Source organism: Musa acuminata, chromosome BXJ3-1 (genome assembly GCF_036884655.1).
Source record: "Musa acuminata AAA Group cultivar baxijiao chromosome BXJ3-1, Cavendish_Baxijiao_AAA, whole genome shotgun sequence".
NCBI classification, from domain to species: domain Eukaryota; kingdom Viridiplantae; phylum Streptophyta; class Magnoliopsida; order Zingiberales; family Musaceae; genus Musa; species Musa acuminata.
In genome coordinates this window covers 8,619,335-8,644,095 of record NC_088349.1, presented here as the reverse complement: position 1 = coordinate 8,644,095, position 24,761 = coordinate 8,619,335, and the positions used below count along the sequence as shown (strand labels likewise).

Genomic DNA, 24,761 nt, shown 5'->3' with positions numbered 1-24,761 from the left:
TGAATCATGATCAAAGTAACATGAAAAAAAGATCATGTTAACCATCTAATTACATCTCTTAGATTACTGGTTTCCCCACATCAAGTTATTGTCAATAGAACCATCTCCCTAACCAAAATCCTACCTTCACAACAAGCCATGAGATCCCAAGTAACATGCAACTTTTCCTTGCCACTGGGATCTATGGAGGATAATATCACTACCATGTCTTAACAAGGATAGAAAAGCTTATCAGTCTGAAACTTCATATGAAACATTCAACCATCATCATTCTGCTCCACAGGAATGGTTGCTTTGTATTCCTTCCTATTCCAAGATAGTCAAATGGATTGTAGAGACAAACATAGAAGGCAAGTCATAATTGCAGAAAAATATTTCTTGGCAGCACAAATCAGCATCCAACTGAAACAGATGGAAAGAAACAAGTTCTAAAACTAGGAGAAGAAACATACAGATTTGATTGACTAGCTATAGGTTTTGTCCCTGTTTCCTCACCAACTGGCACTGGAAACTTTTCTTCATCTTAGTCTCCATAAGCTACATTCTTTTGTCACTAAAGGATCATTTAACTATGACATCAATATGTCCTACCAAATTCACAACCACAGCTAAACTTTCCAACCAAAACAAACTACAGAATATTCAGATTCAATTTGATCGATTATTGGTTCTAATACTAATTACAATCACTACACAAACAAAAATATACATCAAGCAAAAGCCGAATTCCAACAACTCGGATAAGCGAATTGCTCGCTAAGTAATCACTGAGGCTTCGAAATCCCGCTGTAAATTCCGCAAACATAAGCATGGAAACTCTCGTGATCCCCTTCTCGCTAAATCAAACATGAAATCAATCGGAATTAAGCATTTTAACACCACAATTAAGCTTAATAACAGTGCCTGATATGGAATATAGTGTTGCAAACCATACAAAGAACATGGCAAGCAAGTCCTTCTCAGAACCAGCCACTCTCTCCAGAAGAGTAACCAGAGCTGATAGATTATAGAGGCAAAGAACACGAGAAGAAGAGCCTGGCAGGGAGCTCACGGTGTGGATGCTGCTACTGCTGGACATAGTAGTAGGACATGGGGTCGGTCGACGGGGCCCCGAGCGGGCGTGCCACGTCTTCCTTACCCTCCTCCCTCGGCACGATATCGATGAGGAAGTCGAAGACGTCGGTGCGGGAGACGGCGGCGGCTATGTCATTCTTCTGCAGGGTGCGGCGCTTGTTCTCCTCGGCGTGGGCCCAGGACCGGTGCGTGAGCTCGAGGATGAACATCTCGCAGGCCCTGGCGAAAACCACGGGGGCCTCGGCGGCGATCATGCGCACGTCCTCGTCGGCCTTCATGATCTTCTTGATCCGCGCGAGCGGCAGACTGTGGTTCTTGAAGTCGGTGGTCTGCTCGATCTCGCGGTACTGGTCGGCCCAGAACATCTGGAGCTGCTGCTGCTGCTGTTGTTGCTGCTGCTGGTAGAGATGCTGGTAGGCCTGGTAGGGGCCGCCGGCGGACGCTGCGGCAGCGGCGGCGTAGGGAACCCCGGTGGCGACGCCGATCATCGGCGGCGCGGTCTGGCCCGGTTGATCCATCCACTCTGATCAGAACCCAAAAAAGAAACAAGGCAAAACACAGGTCAAAATCTGATCTTTTACATAAAAACCAAATCAAAATCCAAACTTATTGAGGAGAAGGGGAGAAATTTCTAGTTTTGATGGTTAGATTTAGTGGGGAGAGAAAAGTGAGGGATCTGAATCAGTTCTGCATGATAAAAATGGGATTTTTAAGACACAGAGTGGAGAAAGCAAGACATCAACATATCATGGATCTCTAGAATTCTGGAAAGAGGTGAGAATGGGAACGATGGACATGGTGCTGAGACCAATGGAGAGAAACAGAGACCGAGAGACCTGTTTGGGGGAGCAGGGCAAGCCAGGGAAGGATGAAGTGGTGATCGAAAGAGGGGAAGTGCTGCTCCTGAGTTGTAGGTCTTCGCAATGCATTTATGATGCACTTTTCGATGGTCCAATGGTCGCAGGAATTTAGGGTTCATAGACTACTGTGCAGGTCAAATTGTTTATTATGTCCTCCTCCTGTGGCCAAGCAATTTGGAGATGAAGGGGGTTTGATTGGTGGTGACGCGTATTCAATCTCTAATCGTGACAAGTTTGGTGCCCAATTTGGGAGGTGGAAACGAGTGTTCAACATATGAGACAGTGAAGTACAAATTAATTACGACGAAGATGGTGTTTCGGGAAACAACTTTGAGCCGTGGTCTCGGGGCCGACGCGTCTCGGTTCGAGTCCGAAAGACGGGGATCTCCTTGGGGGCTCTCCTCGAGCCCGCTGAGGAGGTCGGGGGCGGTGTTCGATCGAGACGGTGTTGTCGTCTCTGCCTGCGGGACCGACAGGGACCTTCGGCAGGTCAGGCCGGGGTGCTCGCCCCGACCCCTCCGACGATCAAGTTAGATGAAGATGTGGAGGGGGTTTCAGGATGAAGGAGTGTTTGTGTGTGTCTCGCTCTGTCCCCCCTCTCTCTGATGAACGATGGGGTATTTATAGAGAAGCTTACTGTTATTTGATGTGTCCGCCTACAGGAGGCAGGCTGATAGTGTCTGACATGTGCGTTGGCGTAGCGTGAAGGACCGAGCCTGAGTAGGCGTTAATGCGCCTCGGCCGGTGTTCCGGTTCGGTTGACCGAATGCGCCGATCGAGACGTGAGGCGTCGGTTATCATAATTACTATCCTCATCAGATGATATTGCCAAAGCACAATATAAAGTTATATTATTAATAATGAGAAAAAAATATTTGATAACTAAACATACGATATATTATCATTATATTAATATTTTATAAATAAAATGTATATGATAAGACTTCTCATAAGTTTCATAAAAATTACCATATATATATATATATATATATATATATATATATATATATATATATATATATATATATATATATTAGTAAACTAGAATAAGAAAAATCAAACAGGCAATTATTTATGAATATTTTAATAATTTCGTTGGATTTATCTAACAAATGGAACAATAATTTTATGAGGTGACATATATCGGTATGATGAACGCAGTTAATAAATGGGCCCAAGCTTTTGTAAATGCAAGACAATGATATGCATGTTAGCATCATCAACATAATAAAAGAGATTACCATAAAAATACACGTTCAAATGTATGAAATTACCATATAAAAAGTATTTTATAAAATATTATTCTCTTAAAGCAAAGATGCTAACATAAAACAAAGACAAGAGAATTCAAATTGGATCCGAATTGATTCAAATTGGGTCTGATAGACCAGCATAAATAATTTTAATAAATTTTAAATTTATATTAAATTTAAATTTAAATTTAAAATCATAAGAAAAAAGTAATTAAAATGTTATAATTAGGTTACTTCAATTTTAATTTTAGGGATTGTTGGTGTTGGTTTCTACAGCTGAATGCTCTACCACTATGCTACGAACCCTACTCATTTTGTTTTCTTATTATTTTAATTGTTAAATTTAAAATTAATTTAAAATATGAATTTATTAAAATTATTTATGTGGTCTATCACTAATCTAAAACTATGGGTGTTCAAATCGAATTAGAAAATTAAATTGAATCCAAACTGAATTGAATCACCAATAGTTTGATTTTAAAGTTAAACTAATTAGTTTTAGATTAATTTAGAATATATTAATTCGATTGAAATCAACTGATTAACTAATTAATTAAACTAGATTAATTAATTTTGAATCGATTTAAATATTCAAACTAAAAAAATGATTTGATTCAAACTAAAACTAATATTGAAGTAACCTAGTTAATTGATTTTAATTTAAATTTAAATTTCAACCTAATTATCAATTTAATTTTTTTCATTTGATTAATCAATTTGAATTTAGAAGATATTAATCCGATTGAGTTCAATTGATTAACCAATTAACTGAAACAAATTAATTGATTTTTTAATCGATTTGAATTAATTAGAACTGATTTGAACACGTCTTAAAAAAACTAAGATTAAAGTAATCTAATTATCAATTTATTCTACTAATTTTAATTTCAATCTAAATTTTATTAAAATTAAAATATAATTAATTAAGAAATCATCCAGGATTCAAATTGTAACCATTTAATTTAAATTTAAAATTTGTTAAAATTATTTATACTAGTCTATAACTAAACTGAAACTAGGAGTGTTCAAATTGAATTAGAAAATAAAACTAAATCGAAACTAAATTTAAACTAATTCAAAGATGATTCGATCTAAACTTATTCACCAATAGTTTGATTTTGAAAGCTATAAATATCTTTTTTATGTGATTAACCAATTTAAACTAAACTAAATCATTTTTAATTTATAAATTATTAATTTGATTAAGTTAAACTGATTAATTGGTTCATCAAACCAGATTAATTAATTTTGAATTAATTCAAATCAGTTTTAATTTGAGCTAAAAAAATGATTTGAACCAATTTGAACACCCCTACCTAAAACTAAGATTTGAACATCCCCACCTAAAACTAAGATTGAGGTAACCTAATTATCAACTTTTTCTCATGATTTTAATTTTTAAATTAAATTTTATTAAAATTAAAATATTATATCGAAAAAGAGCAATCGCATGCTAATAGACATGGTGCGATCCATGATGAGTTTCGCCAACCTACCTAGCATATTCTAGGGATATACCATAAAGTATGCAGTTTATCTTCCGAACAGAGTTCAACTAAGTCGGTAATGTATACATAATATAATATATGGAAAGGAAAAAATGTTGATATCAAGATTGTTAAAATTTGAGGCTATCTCGCCCACGACAAGAGACACAATACTTATAAGTTGGAATCCAGGATAGAATGGTATAAGTTCGTGGGATATCCCAAGAAAACTTCTGGATGTTATTTCTATCACCACGATAATCAAAAGATCTTTGTAGCCAAAAAAGTGGTGTTCCTTAAGAAGGAATACATTCTTGGTGGAGACAATAGGAGTATGATAGAGTTGAACGAAGTTGGAGAACCTAGTTCAAACATCATTCCACAACCCGACTTTGTTCAAGTATCTAGCACACTAAGTTTTGACTTTACATATGTTCGATAGAGTACTCCATCCTCCTGAGAGATATGTGAGACATATAAGAAGAGATGATGTTTAGGATATTGATTCTCATACTTATGAGAAGACTATTACAAGTATAGACTCTAGGAAGTGGCAAGAAGTCATGGATTCTGAGTTGGATTCCAAGGACTCTAATAAGGTTTATAACCTAGTTGATGCACCTGAGAGTATCGTACCCATTGGTTTCAAGTGACTCTTCAAGAAGAAGATCGAAGTAGATGGAAATGTGTGACCTATAAAGCAAGGCTAGTGGCTAAGGGATATTATCAAATGCAAGGTGTTGATTATGATGAAATCTTCTCATCCGTAGTTATGCTAAAATCCATCAAAATTATATTGGCTATTGTAGCATACCATGATTATGAGATCTGACAGATGTACGTGAAAACTATGTTCCTCAATGACAATCTCAAGAAAGAGGTGTATATGATACAACCTAAAGGATTTATGTCTAAAGAAAGTTTAGATAAGGTATGCATGTTGTTAAGTTCATCTATGGATTAAAGTAAGTTTCCCGAAGTTGGAACATAAGATTTGATGAGATGATCAGATCTTATGACTTCGTTAAGAATGAAGATGAGCCTTGTGTATACAGAAAGGTAAGAATGAGCGCTATCACCTTCTTGGTACTATTCAGATTTATAGAGATATATTCAAGTGGTTGATTGGCTTGTCTCAGTCCAGGTACATATATACCATTGTCAAAAGATTTGACATAAAAAATTCTAAGAGAGATCTCATACATCTACCGTGTTCATCACCGCTAGAGATGGGGACATCTAACCTCCTTTCCTCTCATATAAATCTATAAGTTTTCAGGGATATATGATCTCCTTAGGTAATGAATCTTTTATATATGCGTAGCTTTTAGTTTTGCAAAATTTTTTACACACAAATCTTCGCAAGATAATGAGAAACTTTTTTCTACGAGAAATATGATATTTTTATTTTTTGTTCTTTTATTGTACATATGATGCTGCCTTAGGTTTCCTAATAGATCCGACCCTTCGGCTAGCATTAAGAGTCAACTTTTATACTTGTCTGATTGAGTGAATCATTTGTAACGATCATAACATCTTCCCTCTAGCATTCCATCCACGTTAGTGACAGGTTTGTAACGATTATAATGTCATCCCTCTAATGTTCTGTCCACGAGGGTGGCATACCTATAATGACCGTAACGTGATGCTTTCCTTTAGCATTTTATCCATGGGGGTCGATCGAGGGGGGTAGATCCGAACAGTCGCTCATAGATTGCTATCCACAAAGGCCGATAGGGCCGACCCAAATGACCCCCTATAAACTATCATCCACGAGGGTCAACATGCTATAGCTGCCTCCATGTCATGGCCTCATGGGGGGTGACTAGGCCCTCATTTTTTACATTGGCACCCCTATGACAACCAACTCATAAAATGAGATTAGTTATCAGAATATTTTCTATCAGATAGATTTTATGTTTAGAAATTTCTAAAGAAGATTGCATCCTTAATCTAAAGTTATCATAAATTTTTGGAGAAGATTGCATCCTTAATCTATAGGATAAGGTTATCATCAAAAACACGATTACAACAAAATATCTATATGATAAGGTTCCCTAATAATTAGGAGGTGATTAATGGAGGCTTATGGTGTGTGAGGTGGCACTGAGGCAAATGTCAGGTGAAGTTCGAGCATCCGAGGTGGGCTCGAGACTGAGCCAAAGTGGATTATGGCTCATTGATGTGTTCATGGAAGGTGTTTCTTTACTCAACTCCTTCGATGCTTAAGTTAGTTTTGGGATAATTTATAGTGTAAAGGGACTATTCTCAAGAGATTGAACTTCTGGGCTAGCACCGTGGGTCAGCTTTTATACATGTTCGATCGAGAGAATTATTTGCAATGATTATAATACCTTCTATCTAGCGTTCCATCCTGAGGGAAAACAGGTCTGTAATGATCGTAAAACTTTGACGTTTTGTCCAAACGGTATGGTGCTATAAGGGTCAACGAAGGATGAGATTAATTGTTAGAATATTCCTTATCAAATAGATTCTTTGTTAAAGATTGCATCCTTAATCAATAGGATAAGATTCTTTGTTAAAAACTCATTCGAAGGTTGCGTAACAAATTCTTCCTACTATAAGAGCCTTCGGAGGCCTTCAGCGAACCAAGTGTCGATCGAGGAACAGAATCATGGGGATTCAAACAAGCAGATCACTCTTTCTTCTTTCTGCAACTCCTGTTCTCTCGTTGTTTCAGAATGCAGTGGTCGCCGGCAAGAAGGTTAGCAGTGCTGTGCAGCAATTCGCTACATAATGTGATTTCCAGTAAAGCAACTCCTCATTTTGTGTTCTGCTCCATTGCAGCCTTATATTGTGTACCTTGGTGCACACTCTCATGGCCCCCAAGCTACTGTAGAAGATTACGCTCGAGCCACAGACTCTCACTACGAGCTGCTGGGATCTATGCTGGGAAGGTACCTAAGAGTTACAGGCAGGCAGATTTGTCTTATATTGATCTTGTAGAAGTCTCATATTCATGCTCGAGTTTTCTGTAGCAAGGAGAAGGCTGGGGAAACCATCTTCTACTCCTACAACAAGCATATCAATGGGTTTGCCGCAACACTGGAAGAAGAAGAAGCGACTCTGATCAGAGGTCAGTACCCTGTCCGTCTCTTTCATGCTGAAACAAGTGCTTTCATGAATCAACTTCTTGTTTGCAGAGCATCCTGGTGTTTTATCCGTGTTTGAGAGCATCAACTACGAGCTGCAGACTACACGGTCATGGGCCTTCCTTCACGTGGAAGGAGACGACGGTAGTGTGTCGAATTCGTCCATTTGGACCGCAGCGAAGTATGGCAGCGACTCCATCATCGCTAATATCGACTCCGGTGCGCTTCCTAACCCTTTCGAGCAGTGTGATCTTGTTTGCTCCTTCTTCATCTCCTTAATCCCTCATGCTTCAGGTGTGTGGCCTGAGTCGGCGAGCTTCAAAGACGATGGCTTCGGCGACGTCCCAACGAGGTGCAAAGGAGAGTGCCCAAAAGATCCAACTGATGGAGTTACTTGCAACAAGTGAATGCAATCTATCAGAGGATATCTTAGTTTCCAGATCAGTTTGGGATTCATGGTATGGTGGGAATCCAACGTTGTGTTCTTCCGGTTGATGCAGGAAACTCATCGGAGCGAAGTCATTCTATCACGGCTTCGAGGCCGCAAACAACGTGACGCTCAATGTGACGTCCCCGCGCGACCACCACGGGCACGGCACCCACACCCTCTCCACCGCCGCCGGCAACTTCGTCCCCGACGCTGAGGTCCTCGGCAACGCCAAGGGAACGGCCAAGGGCGGCTCCTCGCACGCCCGCGTCGCGGCGTACAAAGTGTGCTGGAACCTGTGCGACGAGCCCAACGCGCCTCCCACCGCCAGCTGCAGTGGTCAGTGCAACGGCGCCGACTTGCTCGCGGCCTTCGACGCCGCCATCCAAGACAGCGTCGACGTCATCTCCGTCTCTCTCGGAGGCGGCGCGTGAAGCGTAGATTACTTCAGCGACAGCTCCGCGATCGGTGCGTTCCACGCTGTTGCCCAAGGCATCACCGTGGTGTGCTCAGCCGGCAACAGCGGCCCTTTCCTTTTAGGGGTCGTGAACAACGCCGCCCCTTGGGTGATCACCGTGGCCGCCAGCACCATCGACAGGGACTTCAAACAGACCATTACTTCCACCAACAACAAGCAGATACAGGTCGGATTCCATCTTCTTCCTTCCCCTACTTTCTCATGCTGATCTAAGCTCAGAAAACGTAGGAAACAATTCTAATCAACAGATCTTCTTCTCAGGGCAGGAGCTTCACGCTGAAATCTCTTGATACAGGGAAGAAATACACATTGATCAGAGCTGTCGACGCCATAGCTGCTAATGCTTCCAAGGATGACGCGTAAGCACTTAAATTCATGCATTCCATTGACCGTTTCCGAGAGTTGAAGCGAGAACTGGTGGTCATCATCAGTAGCACGTTGTGCGATCCGCATTCCATCGATGCTGCAAAGGTGGAGGGCAAGATCGTCTTGTGCCAGCGTGGTCCTCCGCCGCCTCTACTAGACGACTTCCCTCAGGTGCCTGGCGCCGCCGGAACGATTGTCATCGACAACAATAAACGCGGCGACAACTTCCTGATGACCGCCTTCATGGACCAGGCGCATCTGCTGATCTCCGAAAAAGATGGTCAAGCTCTTCAATCGAACATCCGTGACTCCAAGTACAGAGGAACACTCGACTTCTTATCATCTCTTCCGTATACGTCCTCGTAACATGTCGATGGATGACTGTAGATCAAATGACCTTTCGATCTCCGGGCCGACAACGGAGCTAAAGACGGGCCGGCAGGCGCCTGCGGTGGCCTACTTCTCTTCTCCTGGACCCAATTACCATAACCCACTGATCACAAAGGTGTCGCTTTTTGCTTGTTCGTTTGATCTCGTCCGTAACCCTCGTTGCTCATCGTAGTTTCTTGCGTAGCCCGACGTCGCTGCACCGGGAGTGAATATTCTTGCTGCCTACAGTCAAGCTCCAAAGAAAGATAAGGATTTTCTCAATCCTTCCGTTCGTTATCATCTGTTATCTGGTACTTCGATGGCGTGCCCTCACGTTGCCGGCGTCGTCGGTCTCCTCAAAACTCTCCACCCAGGTTGGACCCCTGCTGCCATTAAATCCGCAATTTTAACTACCGGTATGACTCTCTCTCTCTCTCTCTCTCGCTCGCTCTCTCTGTTTGTAGTTTTGATGCTGAATGGTTAGTCTTCCTTTGGCAGCAACTGATAGGGGATATGATGTGTCACGACGTCGGCCTCACCTGGGCGCCACTCTGCCCAAGGAGGAGGGTAATAATGCTGACTCGACACGTCCTGACGTCATCCACTCTCAGACAATGACTTCATCGTTGTCTGACCCCGCGCACTTGACCGAGTCAGAGGAGGACGACAACTGACCCTCGCCCATACCCTGCGGCAAGTCGGTTCTCCACGCAACGTCAATAGCAACGTCAGACGCCATCAGAGGTACGATCCTGCCTCCCGTAGGTAGGCACATCAGGTAATACTAAACTGCCCTTTAAATACCCCCGAGTTCTAGACGAGGGGGAGGACACTTCTTCGCTAGAAAAACTCCCTTCCACATCATCTGACTTGATCGTCGGAGGGGTCAGGCCGAGCTACCGACCCGACCTGTGTGCAGGAACAAAGGCGAGGTCTCACCTTCACGTCGCCGTGGCTAGGCTTCGCTCCACACGCAATGTCCCGCTCGGACCATTGCAATCGGCCACCCCGGCTGTCCCGAGAAACGCCGTGCGAGATCCCCCCGCATTCGGACCCGAACCAAGCCGCGATGGCCCCGAGGCCACGACATACAGTTGTTTTCCGTAACATTTTGGCGCTAGAAGGAGGGCCCGAATGTCGAGCGATCAGCAGATCCACCCTGGCGAACCCGCAGCCATGGGGTCGCGTCCGGTCAACACCCCAGAAGAACATCCTCTGCGGGATGAACCCCGTGACGAGCGCCCTGCCACGACATCGGAGCGCTACTGGCGGCTGTTCAACGACCCGGGTTTGTCGCCACCCGACGTCCCCGTTGGCCCGCCACCTGTTTCGCCCGAAGCCTTCCATGATCTCGCTCACCAAGTCCGAGCGCTAGCGGGCGTGATGCAGACTATCATCCCGCCCGTCTCCCAGCCGACGCCCCCACATGCAACCCAGCCTTTGCAACAGCATGAGCCCCCCGCCCGGACGCACACGCCACTCCCCGAGCGCCCAATTTCGCCTCGAAACCGAACGGCCCAGCTCGGAGACCGAGAGGCGAAAGGCATGTCGAGTCGCCCAGAGCCTGAGGTGCCACCCGCGGACTCGACGAACGCCCTGCGAGCCCAGTTGCGCCTCTTCAATCAACGCCTCGACGAAGTACAGCAGGAGGTTCGTAGGTCAAAGGGGGAGCTCGGGGCGGACGGATAAGGGTCACCATTCGCACCCGAAATACAAGATCAAGTGATTCCACCACACTTCCGGCTCCCATCCCTGGACGCCTATGATGGTGCCACTGACCCCGCGGATCACGTGGCCGCGTTTCGCGCCCAAATGGCTCTATATGGGACTTCTGACGCCTTGATATGCAGGGCGTTCCCAACGACCTTGAGGGGATCGGCCCGCGCATGGTACAGCGGCCTGAAGACCGGGACCATCTCTTCCTTCGATCAGCTCGCCCGAGACTTCGAGCTCAACTTCCTCGCCTACGCCCGTCCGAAGTCGTCCGTGGCGTTGCTCCTCGGACTCCACCAAAGGGAGGACGAGCCCCTCTCCCACTTCGTAAACCGTTTTACGATGCAGATCCGAGGACTCTCAAACGCTCACCCTTCTCTATTGATGCAGGCGTTCATGATAGGCCTGCGGCCCTCCAGGTTCTTCTGGTCTTTGGTGGAGCATCCCCCCACGGCGGTACCCGAGATGCTCCAGCGGGCGAGCCAGTTCGTCGCCGCAGAGACATGGATGGCCGGGAAGCGCGAAGAGCACAAGAGGGTCAAGCCGGAGCCGCCCCGGCAATAGCAACCCGCTGCGTCTCGGCGTAGGTTGGACAGATCCGACCTGCCGACATCGAGGCCCCCTCTCCCAGCCTTGAACTCGTCCCGAACGGAAATATTCCTCCACATAAGGGAAAAGGGACTGCTCAAAGAACCTTACCCGATGAGGAATCCGCGGGCGCTGGCGGACCAATCGAAGTACTGCCGCTTCCACCGGCAACATGGGCATGACACTGAACAGTGTCGAGAGCTAAAGAGGCAGATCGAGGAGCTCATTCGTAGGGGACACCTCGGTTAGTACCTCCTACCGGACAAGGAACTTTCACCGCGCCCGGAGGGTCCCATCGAATGACACATCGACGTAATAGCTGGCGGCCCCACATATGGCGGGGATTCTATGACCAGAAGAAAGGCGTACGCCAGAGCCGCTCCAGCTGAAGCTCCCAGGCACGGGCCCGAGCCTAACATCACCTTCCCGACCGAGGCATCCGAACAAACCGAGCACGACGATGCGCTCGTGATATCGGCCAGAATAGCCAATGCGCAAGTAAGAAGGATCATGGTCGATACCGGGAGCTCAGCCGACATACTCTACTTCGACGCCTTCCAAAAGCTCGACTTATCCGGAGATAGCATGAAGCCGATATTCTCGACACTCACCAGATTCACCAGTGATTCAATCTCGCCGCTAGGGGCGATCACTTTACCCTTGACCCTGGGAGCCCCATCGAGGTCGAAGACGGTGATGACCACCTTCCTGGTAATCGACCTCCCCGCTGCATATAACGCCATTCTCGGTCGGCCGACCCTCAACAAAATCAGAGCTGTCGTCTCGACCTACTACCAAACTGTGAAGTTCCCGACCCACGCTGGGACCGGAGAGGTCGCAAGAAGTCCCCGAGAATCCAGGTGTTGCTACCTGACCGCCGTTTCGTTACACAAGAGGGCCAGTGTCGAACCACCGTTGGCGGACCCCCGGGAGATGAAGAAGGCAGCCCCCCATCCTGACCCGAGGGGGTCCACCATCGACGTGCCGCTGTTAGAGGATCGACCAGAGCAGACGGTTAAGATCGGGTCGGAGCTACCCGAGCAAGAACGAAGATAGCTCGTCGGCCTCCTACAGAAGAATGCCGACGTCTTCGCCTGGTCGCCATCTGACATGACGGGCATCGACCCGACGGTCGCACAGCATCACCTCAGTATTTCACCCGACGCCCGCCCTGTAAAACAAAAGCCCAGGCGGCGGGCCCCTGATCGGCAGTTGGCCATACGAGAAGAAGTGGGTCGACTCTTAGAGGCGGACTTTATAGAAGAAGCCAAATACCCACAATGGCTATCCAATGTAGTCATCGTCAAGAAAGCTAATGGAAGCTGGAGGATGTGCGTTGATTACACCAGTCTCAACGATGCATGCCCGAAGGATTGCTATCGCCTTCCAAAAGTCAACCAGTTGGTCAACGCTACGGCCGGACACGCCCGCCTCTCGTTTATGGACGCCTTCTCGGGGTACAACCAGATCAGAATGGCACCCGAAGACCAAGAGCATACGACCTTCCTCATCGATCAAGGGGTCTACTTCTACAAGGTCATGCCCTTCGGATTGAAGAACGTCGGGGCTACATACCAGAGAACAGTAAACAAAATGTTCACCCACCAAATCGGGCGAAACATGGAAGTTTACGTCGATGACATGATTGTCAAAAGCCAAGAGGCGGGAGCCCACCTGGTCGATCTGGCCGAGGCGTTCGCCACACTATGCAAGTACGACATAAGGCTCAACCCCGCGAAGTGCGCCTTCGGCGTTACCTCGGGAAAGTTCCTCGGGTTCATCATACACGAAAGAGGAATTGACGCCAACCCGGAGAAAGTCCAGGCGATAATCAATATGCAGTCACCTCGGATGGTCAAAGACCTACAACGCCTTAACGGGAGGCTTGTCGCCATGTCCCGTTTCCTTGCCCGATCAGGTGATCGCTGCCTCCCCTTCTTCAGGTGATCGCTGCGTCGTGATCCTCGGCCGCATAATGCCTGAGACCACACCTGCGCAGCCAGCCCGCCTGCGTCGTGCTCCTTGGCCCCATGTTCTCGAGACATACCTGCGCGGCCGGCCCGCCTGCGTCGTGCTCCTTGGTCCCATGTTCCCGAGACACACCTGCGCGGCCAGCCCGCCTGCGTCGTGCTCCTCGGCCGCATAATGCCCGAGGCCACCTCCTCGGCTGCAGGCTGCCCAAAGCCACCTCCTCGGCCGCATAATGCCCGAGGCCACCTCCTCGATTGCAGGCTGCCCAAAGCCACCTCCTCGGCCGCATAATGCTCGAGACCACGCCTGCGCGGTCTGTCTGCCTGCGTCGTGCTACTCGGCTGCATGACCCTCGTGACCACGCCTGCATGGTCTGTTTGCCTGCGTCGTGCTACTCGGCCGCATGACCCTCGCGACCACGCCTACGCGGTCTGTCTGCATGTGTCGTGCTCCTCAGCTGCATAATGCCTGAGACCACGCCTGCGCGGCCAGCCCGCCTGTGTCGTGCTCCTTGGCCCCATGTTCCCGAGACACACCTGCGCGGCCGGCCCGCCTGCGTCGTGCTCCTTGGTCCCATGTTCTCGAGACACCTGCGCGGCCAGCCCGCCTGCGTCGTGCTCCTCGGCCCTATGCTCTCGCTTGACCGCCTGAGACGAGCTTGACCTCATGTCGCCTGAGACTACTACGGCACCAAGGGACAAAGCCATGCCTCGAATTCCCCCCAATTGCAATAACCGACGCATAGCTTCTTCCGGGGGGGGAATATGATAGGGGTAATAATGGCGACATGACGTGTCACGACGTCGGCCTCACCTGGGCGCCACTCTGCTCGAGGAGGAGGGTAATAATGCTGACTCGACACGCCCTGACGTCATCCGCTCTCAGACAACGACTTTATCGTTGTCTGACCCTGCGCGCTTGACCGAGTCAGAGGAGGACGACAACCGACCCTCGCCCATACCCTGCGGCAAGTCGGTTCTCCACGCAACGTCAATAGCAACGTCAGACGCCATCAGAGGTACGATCCTGCCTCCCGCAGGCATGCACATCAGGTAATACTAAACTGCCCTATAAATACCCCTGAGTTCTAGACGAGGGGGAGGACACTTCTTCGCTAGAAAAACTCCCTTCCACATCACTTGACTTGATCGTCGGAGGGGTTGGGCCGACCTACCGACCCGACCTGTGTGCAGGAACAAAGGCGAGGTCGCACCTTCCCGTCGCCGCGGTGAGGCTTCGCTCCACATGCAACGTCCCGCCCGGACCATTGCAATCGGCCACCCCGGCTGTCCCGAGGAACGCCGTGTGAGATCCCCCCGCATTCGGACCCGAACCAAGCCGCGACGGCCCTGAGGCCACGGCATACAGTTGTTTCCCGCAACAGCAACAATTCTGGACGACGCAGGGTATCCGATTAAGAACTTTATGGGATCACAAACCGATCCATGGAGATTCGGAGCTGGGAACATTCAGCCGAACAATGCGATGGATCCGGGTTTGGTGTACGACCTGAAGCCCACCGACTACTTGGACCTGCTGTGCTCGATGGGGTACAACTCGACTCAGCTCGCCCACTTCACCGACCCGCCCTATGCTTCTGCCCGAAGCAGAAGATCGAGGAGCACAACCTGAACTACCCCATGATAGCCATCCGCTACCCCACGACGACGGCGACCGCGACGCGCACCGTGAAGAACGTCGGCCCGCCTGGCACATACAAGGTGCAGGTCACGCAGCCCGTCGGGATCACACTGTCGGTGACTCCGTCGACCCTCGAGTTCAAGAGCGTCGGGGAGGAGAAGACGTACACCGTGGAGGCGAAGCCGAACAAACCCAATCAGAAACCCATCAACGTTCTTGGGTACATCACGTGGTCGGATGGCACCCGCAACGTGAGAAGCAACATCATAGTTCTGGATCGTTGGTAGCCACGCATGCACAGACGTTGTCTGCTGCTTTGTAGTTCTTGGTATAAGCATCTTCTCTCTCCCAGTATGTAAGTAAGCATTCAGCAATGGCAGTATTTCCATTCCACTGTCATATCAATTCGTCAATTTTATGTCAGAAGTGATCGCATGAGTAATTAAGCACCCTATCAAACTTCTCCACCTGCATAAGAATGAGAAGAGGAAATCAAAAGAAATAAGGAAGATTCAATGTGATTATTTATAAACAACGATAAAGGTCACTGTACTTTGCAAAATATTAGGTCAACTCATATTTTACTAATCATCAGTGAAATATTATACTTAAATTATACATTTTGAACATGTTTGATATTTTAATTAGAGAAAAAATTGAAGCTTTGTTTAAGATTGTATTGTTATTCACTGACTGGATTGATAAAATTAATATGATGTCTTCGTCTATACATATCAATAATACTTAATGCATGATAAAATATTTCAATAATCTGTAAGTCTTTATGGCTTAAAAATAGTCGGAAAAAAATATTTCAATAATTTAAAAAAGTGTTAACCACTTAATTTAGTCAATATCTTTCAAAAAATTGAAACAATTTTATATTTATTTTTAAATTAAATTTATTAGTATCTGATAAATTTTTATAGGATATTTTTTATCATTTTCTTTTTATAAGTTAATTATACATAAAAATAGCTTTAATCGATAAAAACATTATTAGTATATTTATTTTTGTGAGAGAAAGGGAAGGTGACCAACTGATTAGGGTTTTTGAGGCGGAGCGCGGGCTGCTTCAATCTCTCCTTGGTGTCCAAGATGCCGACGCCGGCCGCCGCTTCCGCTATTCTCCTCTCGCCGGAGTCCCTCTCGGCTGCCGGCCGGACAGCGGAAAAGCTGAGCCTCCCGGCGCTGCAGTCCAAGATGAAGTGCGATCCCGATGGGTACGAGGCGGAGCTCCAACTCCTCTACCGCCACTTCGAGTCCTCCCTCCACCTCTTCCGCCACCAGTCCGCCCTCAGGCCCTCCTCCGACCTCTCCCTGGCCAAGGATCTCGGGGACTTTGCCATGTTCCTCGCCCATGTCACCCCTTTCTACCCAGAGAAGCTTGCAAACTTCCCCCGACAGATCGCCGACCTCCTTCGTGTCGACTCCCGAGGCCTTCCGTCGTCGTTGAGGTGCCATCTTGCGCAAGCCCTGATCCTCCTCGTCAATAGAAAGGTTGGAACGCTGAATTCCTTTTCTTTTTGGAATATGGGATTTACAAATCGTGTGAATGATTGTTTGAAGAATTGATGACATCTTGAATTTTTCTTGTTTTGATTGGAAATAATTCTGTTCTTGTTTTAATCTTCGACTGACTTTAACATCACATTGGTTACCTTTTTTTTTTGTTTCCAGATCATTGATATTGAAGAAACTCTCGAATTGTTTATGGACCTTCAGATTCTTGGTGACCGGACCTTAAGAAAACTGGCCTTTTCACATGTAGTACATAACATTCGACGCATGAACCAGAAACACAAGAACGAAGCCAAGAATCGCAAACTGCAGAATACTCTTTTTTTGATGCTGCAGGTATGTTTTTTTTTTTTATAAATATTTTAGCTTGTGATGATCTTGGTTTATTGGATGCCGTTAACTGCCTTACTTTTAGACTTCTGATTCTTCAATCTTCTCTCTATTCTATTCCCGTTGAGATCTATAATCATGACCTTGTACCAACATCATTAAGTTTTCCTTTTGTAGGGGGACGAGGAACAGAGGGCCAAAAGGTCGCTTGTTATTCTTTGTGATCTGCATAGACGGAGGGTGTGGTTTGATGATCGTACAGCTAATGCCATTTGCACTGCCTGTTTCCATTCGTCTTCAAGGTATGTAGTTTGATCAAGTCTGCACCTGTGGTGCTATATAGGACTGTTAATTTAATGTAGCTGTTGATAAACAGCTCAAACTCATTCTGATTTCAAGCTGAATTGAGCTCAATTAAGCCAGCATCGGAAACAAAACAGCTAAGTGCAACCCTGAATCAAATTCAAGCCAAACTGGGCTTGCAATTAGTTGGGTTCTGTCAAACTGGACTCTAATTGTTCAAATATATATTTCATATGTTTTTTAAATAAATAAATTTTCATGAATGATTGATGTAGTTTGATATGGGGTGTCAAAGAGATGTTTTGTGTTCATTAAAATAATTTTCAATTCCACAATCTGTTGGCATCCATGAGTCATTACTCATGTATAACCTATGAACTGGTAAAAGATTTAAATATATGGCATAAATTAAATAAAAATTGATATATTTAAAGTTTAAAAGTTGAGATCAATTGAAGTATATTTAATCAAGCTTCAAATAAGGCTCATGTTAGTCTTGAGATAGGCATGATTTTAGGTTGTAAAACTTCTTGTAAGTCCTAGCACTGGTTGTCTGAACTTTGACATAATCTTGATCAGTTTCAACAAGAGTCTGATCAGATTCTACATAATCTTTAGGCTTGTAATTAAGTCATATCCACTTTGAGCCTTTACAGCCTCGACGAATCTTGGCTTTGTTTAACCTCAGCATTATTGTTTCACAACAAAAATATTTCTTTGTGCATTTAGTTAATCTCAGATTCTACATTGGGAAAATCCTCGTGCACTTTGCTGCCAATTTTAGCTCATTCTTTTCTTCTTTTTATAGTTATATATCCTTAACTTATAGGGAGCTTTTATGTGTTCAGGATTATGATATCTGCTCTCTCATTTCTTCTTGGTTATGAACAAATTGAAGAGGAGGATGACAGTGAAGCCTCAAGCAGTGAAGACGATACAACTAGTCAACAGCCTATTACTCTTAGCCGAGAAGCTATTTACAAGGTCTTGCATGCTTAAGCAGTTTAGGTTTTATTCTTTTGATCATATGGAAGCACTGTATCTGTTTCCTACAGTCAATTAAAATAAATTGTTCTAGTGGTTAGATTGTAAATTGTAGTACTGAAGCTGACCAAGGGGAACCTGAAGTAAACCATGTTAAATAACTGAGACAAATGACATAAATAAATCTTCTGGAATTATTAATCACTATTCATGGAGTTGTTATTCAAAATGAATCTAACTTTTGCTTGTCAAGTTATACCCAAAATATTGTGGTGCTTGTTGATAATCTGAAAACCCTATTTGGGAGGGGGTTATTAGTTTTTTTTGGTTTTGCAAAGGGTAAGTGGTTATTTGGGTGGGTTATTAGTTGATTTCAGGGAATGCAGTCATGTGCAGAACCCCACCTTTACTTTAAAAGATAAACTTTGTCTCCCTTCTTGTTAATAAATAACACAAGTTTCAGTTATGTAAATATGGTTATGCATTAGAAAAGTTAAGTATGCAACTGTGGATACCACTTGAATTTTAATACATTGTGATTTTCTTTGTATGCATGTCTGGAAATTGGTTTCCATCACATGCAACTCATCAGCTGAAATTTAATCTAGATCATGTAAACATTGTGTTTCTTTTGAGTGGTGAGACTGTAGCAATTTTTTTAAAAAAAAATTAGGAACTTGTTCGATTGACTATTTCTTATTTTACTTCTAGGCAAATCATAAAGGTACGGTTGCCAGCAAGAAAAAAAAGAAGGCAAAGTTGCAGCGTGTGATACGCAACATGAAAAGGCAGCAGCGAATAACATCACAAAGTAACAGCTCCAGTTACTATTCACCTCTTACTCATTTAAAAGATGCACAGGTTGGTTGGTCCTTGTATGATAGTTCAGTAAATTAAATCCTTATGCTTCCTTGACAAGTTTTTCTTTTGGTGCTGCTTTAGGGTTTCGCTGAGAAACTGTTCTCTCGCCTTCAAAGATGCAATGAACGCTTTGAGGTAGTTATCCTTTTCCTCATGCATCTTATTATTATTTTCGAAATTTGTACTTTAATATCATGTTTGCTGATCTATATAGCAAGTCTGGTGGTGGCTTTGTTAGCCTGCAAGTTCTTGTTAATTAAAAGAAGGATTTTCTATATTGTTCATTATCTTCAATTTCCTGCTAGTGATTAAGTTCTTAAGATCTGCAGTTCCATTGAGATCATTAATGTTTTGGAAAATTGGCCTGAATACTTGAATCTACATGTGATTAAGATAGGGATGTATTATAAAGAGTTATATGTGGCTCTTTACTCTATTCAGAATGTTTTGAATGGGTGAATTTTATTTATTATATTGAAAGGCTATAGTCAAGGTCATTTCAATGTTTTTGTAGATTGGTTCACACTCTACACTAAGCTGATAACAGTAATTTATAATGAAATTTCTCTTCTATGTTAGACTACATGTGTTATTTATTGGTTGATATACGAAATTTTCTTTTGTCCACTATTGTTGTTACTTTGTGTTGCAGGATAGGATGATGATGTTGAAAGTAATAGCCAGAACTGTTGGATTGCACCGTCTGATCTTGTTAAATTTTTATCCGTTTCTTCAAAAATATGTTCAGGTAAACAAGGATTTTTTTGCTTATATGTATTTTAACTTGAAACCATACTTATTTGTATTTATTTTTTTTCAGCCTCATCAACGTGATGTCACCGATTTGCTTGCTGCAGCTGTCCAGGCCTGCCATGATATGGTTGTGCTTTTTTTACTGTAGATTTTCTAAGCATTCATAGTCAAGCCATGCTGTTCCCAGTTCTGTTCTTCAGATAGAAGAACTCATTGAAGCTGTTTTTATTTGAATAGGTACCTCCTGATGCGGTTGAACCCTTATTTAAACAAATTGTGAATCAGTTTGTGCATGATCGTTCTCGCACAGAGGTACTGCTGAAAATGATATTACTTTCAGTCATGTTCATCTGTTAATAGTTGAACTGTTGATCATGTACTTTCTTATTTGTCATGTCAGGCCATTGCTGTTGGGCTGAATGTTGTGAGGGAGATCTGTATCAGGATGCCTTTGGTATTGCTTTACATTTAGTCAAATTATTTGTTCAAGTTTGTTTGCGACAGGTTTATTCTTTGCATCATCTTGTATGAGATGCATCACAATTCCATGGTTCATACCTACTTAATATATCATCTTGTCACTTTAGCATGATCTCGTCACATTAGCAGTTTAGCCAGACTCCATCTGAGATACAAGATGTTGACAGTATGATGAACTTTTATAACGTGCCTTCAGATTTTCTAGGAAGTTGAATCTGTGAAAGAACTATACTTGTTATGGAATTCTAATTTTTTTCGTCGATACATTGTCACAAAAAAGAACTCAATGTGGATTTGGGTCCATTGAATGTTTACTTAGTCAAATTCTAGATGCAATTATCGTAATAATTATGTTTTTTGTTTTTCAAAATTTTACCCATCTTCATATTAATTAACTGTAATCTTGTTTTTTTTTATTTTTTTGCTTCAATTTGAGAAATAATAAAATTATTTGAGAAGGATAGTGCCAGTGATTTAAAAAGGCGCTCGGGCGCTCACCTAGGCGCTCGGGCGAGGCGAGGCGAGGCCCGAGCGCCTCGCTAAACTTCCAGGTGGCGCGCTTCAAAGAGGCGCCGCCCAGGCGCTGGGCGCTTTGGGCGAGCGCCTGGGTTAAACCGGGCGACCGAACCAGGATTTTAGGTCTGGTTCGGTCTCTGGTGGTTACTTGGTTCAATCGAACCAACTAAAATCGATATCAGCTGTCGCTGCCCAACCCTAACCGGCTAACCCTGCTTGTTGCCGCTCCTGCGCTCGTTACTCACCGCTGTTGCTGCTCGCAACCGCTGCCGCTGTCGCCGCTCCCGCTGCTCGCCGCTCATGCTCCCACTCCTACTCCCGCTGTCGCTACTCGCCACTGCTGTTGCCGCTGTCACTACTCGCAGCTGCCACTGCCGCTGCCGCTGTCGTCGCTCGCCGCTCCCGCTGTCGTTGCCTCCTTATACTCTCGCTATCGTTGCCTCCTTACACTCCCGCTGCCGCTGCCGCTGCCTCCTTACACTCCCGTTGTCGCTGTCTCCTTACAATCCCTCTCCCGCTGCCGTTGCCTCCTTACACTCCCGCTTCTGCTGCCGCTGCCTCCTTACACTCCCGTTGCCGCTTCCTCTTTTCTCAGTCAGCACCCCCTTACACTCCTCTTCCTTCTTCTCCTTCTGTATACTGTTAACAGTATACTAATAATAATATTTGTATTTATTAGATTAATAATATATTATTTTGATTTTAATACTGTTAATTTTCTTAATTTAATAGCATATTTTTATTTCAAATTTTAAATAATTATATTTATTAATTATATTATATATTTTTATATTTTAGCGTCTCGCTTCGCTCAGGCGAGCGCCTAACGTCTCGGGTGTTTTTGGACCTTAGTGTCTTTTGACGCATAGCGCTTTTTAAATCACTGGATAGTGCACCACATGAAATAGATATGTACCTGTAAAAGCTTGTAAATGTCTACAAGAAACTAGTTGTCTAACTGTCACATTTTGGTTATTTACAGTTAATGAATGAAGATCTGCTTCAAGACCTTGTCTTATACAAAAAATCACATGAGAAGGCAGTTTCTTCAGCAGCTCGCTCCTTGATAACTTTATTCAGAGAGGTTGGAATATGTATTTCAGTCTAACAATTTTTGTTTCAGACGTATAGCTTGTGATTGTTATTCTGAGCTTTATTTGTTTTCAGATATGCCCTTCTTTATTGGTCAAAAAGGACCGTGGCCGTCCGGTCAATCCCAAAGCAAGGCCAAAAGCATATGGAGAAGTTAGTATAGCTACTGATGTGCCTGACATAGAGTTGCTGGAACACGTTGATAACTCGGTGACTGATAGTTCTGATGCTGAGGCTTCTGCATCAGATTTGGATGATGAGTATGACAGTGATGCTGAGACAGAGAAAGAGGTTGATTCTTTGGAAGATGAAGAAGAGGATGATGAGGTTTCAGATGAAAAAAATGAAGAAGATTTAGGTAACAGTGATAACATTAATGGGGAGGAAGATGATGGTGATGATCTTGATGATGATATTGATGAGAATGCTGCCTATGATGAATATGATAGTGATACTAAAGAAGATGTGGATCTTAGTGATGATAATATGGATATCTCCAGTGAACTAGATGCATCAAGGAAAAAGTCATCCAATGACATCTGCAATGATGATGACCTCAGTAATCATGAATGCGCTAGTGATGACAACGATGAAATAAAGGAAGAGGAGAAGGCCAAATCAAAGAAGAGGAAGTTTACGGATTATGTTGGACAACTGAATACTTCAGAATCAAGTCTTCGCGCCCTTAAAAGACTAACAATGGCCAAGATGTCACAGAAAGCATCGGATGAAACAGATGGAATTCTTTCTAATGAAGATTTTCAACGTATAAAAGAGTTGAAGGTGTGTTCACCGGAAACATAGTGCTCCTTTTCATCTTAATTATGTGAAATAGATTCAGTCAAATTCTGACACTGTTCATTGAACTTTGTTACTCATACGCTCATGTTATCTGATATGAAGTTATAGTAACATCTGCATAAGCTAGTGTTTCTGAGAATTTTGGATCTTCAACTTCTTTAGTGTTCTGATTATTTTTTAATGTTCGATGAAATAATGGATCTTATATTCTTGATTACATTTTTAATCACCAAAATTCACTCACTATGTAGGCATCTTATAAGCTTTGCCTTACTTCTTTTTTGAATCTTATAGGCAAAGAAAGAAGCAAAGCTGGTTATGGCTCAGCAAGGTCTTTTGAGAAAGGGTATAGACTCGAAAGTCTCATCTTTCAAAATTCCCTCTTCTGAGCAATTAAGTATAAAGCCAGTGGATCCTGCTATGCTAGAGGTGAGCTCTCATCCTTTCTCTTGGTATGAATGTTTTTCTTTTTATTTTCCCTATTTGGTAATTCTGTGACTATGTAAGGTTGATAAACTCCTTTTGTAATGTTTCAACTATATGTAAAATTGATGAACTCATTTAATAATGTACCAATTGATCCTATTTTAGCTCTCACATGTGTTATCATTCTGTAATGCAAATTTCTGGTGTTGTATATGTTGTTCAAGGCATTGATTCTTTTGAGATCACTGGTCCATGCTTTTTATCTCTGGATGGAAGCATATCTCCATTAGAGCTTGTATGATTATTATTAATAGTACATGATGAATAGCAAGATGTTGATGTACTGCTAGCTTTTTTTTTGATGTACTGGTAGCTATTCTTACTTTGGATTATATTTTCTTTACTTTAAATTATGATTTTATGTCATAAGCTTGTGAGTTGTTCTAAGTTGAACTAATTCTCTTTATCATCAACGAACTATTGTTCTTTAGGTCCACATTAAAAGAAAGCTTAGCAAGGAGGAACGACTGGCCCTAGTAAGAGCTGGGAGGGAGGATAGAGGAAAGTATCAGGCCAGAACTGCTGTGAAACAAAAAAAGGTTAGCCTGTATTGGATTTACGACTTGTTACATGACAATTTTTTGTTTTTAGTGCAGATTAAAATATAGTGACATTCCTATATTTTATGATACACATCTTGCCTATGTTCCTTTTGCTTTTCCTATGTTGGTTGGCAGTCTGCAAAATTTTAACACAATGGAAAGGATTGTCTGCCACGCCCCATCTCCCTACTGCAAATCAAAGCTTCCTCTCTGCCTCCTTTTGCTTTTCCTTCTCCTTCATTAGTCATTCTCTTCTCAGTGTCTAGATTAATCAGGCACCTTGTTTTGGAGTTAATAGACTGATTGCTTATCTGCGATTTGTTGACAGACGGGTGGTCTAAGCAATCGCCAAAAGGAACATAAAAAGAAGATGCCTCTTGCTGCCAAAAGAGCAAAAGTAGCTCGTTCTAGGCAGGAGAAAAAACAGCGGCAAAGGCGGTCAGGCAAGCAGTTCCAGGGGAGGAAAGCATGGAAGTGACAAAGTTTCATAGCTTCCTAAAATTTCATGGCTTCTTAATGTGACAATATTTCGTAAAATTTCGACTCCATGCAGTTTCTTCCATCAGAAAATTTCATTTCAAAAGTTATGATTTCTGCTTAGAAGTTTGATTTATTTTCTTCTGTTGTGTAAATCTTTAGCTGATTTCAGATGAGCTATATGTAAAATCAAAGCTGCCTTTTGTCTTAGTTGAATGCTGTTGCAAGGAAATAGAGCTACAGTATTTATTGATTGTTGTCTTTGGTTGGAGACG

The 24,761-nt window shown here is 43.8% G+C and overlaps 2 protein-coding genes and 1 pseudogene across 2 annotated transcripts; 2 read left to right on the top strand and 1 right to left on the bottom strand.

The window, feature by feature from the left end:
* Positions 1 to 884: 884 nt before the first annotated feature.
* LOC135628504 (nuclear transcription factor Y subunit C-6-like) lies at positions 885 to 2,070 on the bottom strand. The gene is made up of 2 exons (XM_065135201.1): positions 1,911 to 2,070; positions 885 to 1,597 (listed from the first exon to the last, which is right to left on the bottom strand). The coding sequence occupies exon 2, from the start codon at positions 1,590 to 1,592 to the stop codon at positions 1,065 to 1,067; it is 528 nt and encodes a 175-aa protein (XP_064991273.1). The 5' UTR covers positions 1,593 to 1,597; positions 1,911 to 2,070; the 3' UTR covers positions 885 to 1,064.
* A 5,239-nt stretch (positions 2,071 to 7,309) lies between these two features.
* On the top strand, positions 7,310 to 16,055 carry LOC135628391 (subtilisin-like protease SBT5.4; annotated as a pseudogene).
* Positions 16,056 to 16,368: 313 nt separating this feature from the next.
* Positions 16,369 to 24,739, top strand: LOC135629718 (uncharacterized). Its single transcript, XM_065137552.1, has 15 exons — positions 16,369 to 16,840; positions 17,021 to 17,197; positions 17,369 to 17,493; positions 18,343 to 18,478; positions 19,190 to 19,339; positions 19,421 to 19,474; positions 19,992 to 20,087; positions 20,160 to 20,219; positions 20,330 to 20,404; positions 20,493 to 20,546; positions 22,071 to 22,172; positions 22,256 to 22,963; positions 23,276 to 23,410; positions 23,899 to 24,006; positions 24,338 to 24,739. The coding sequence occupies exons 1-15, from the start codon at positions 16,439 to 16,441 to the stop codon at positions 24,485 to 24,487; spliced, it is 2,532 nt and encodes an 843-aa protein (XP_064993624.1). The 5' UTR covers positions 16,369 to 16,438; the 3' UTR covers positions 24,488 to 24,739.
* Positions 24,740 to 24,761: the final 22 nt, after the last annotated feature.

Coding starts and splice junctions, on each gene's coding strand:
- LOC135628504 (XM_065135201.1), bottom strand. CDS start 1,592: ATGGATCAACCGGGCCAGACCGCGCCGCCGATGATCGGCGTCGCCACC.
- LOC135629718 (XM_065137552.1), top strand. CDS start 16,439: ATGCCGACGCCGGCCGCCGCTTCCGCTATTCTCCTCTCGCCGGAGTCC. Junction 20,220..20,329: donor TCCAGGCCTGCCATGATATG/GTTGTGCTTTTT, acceptor TTATTTGAATAG/GTACCTCCTGATGCGGTTGA. Junction 22,964..23,275: donor AACGTATAAAAGAGTTGAAG/GTGTGTTCACCG, acceptor TGAATCTTATAG/GCAAAGAAAGAAGCAAAGCT.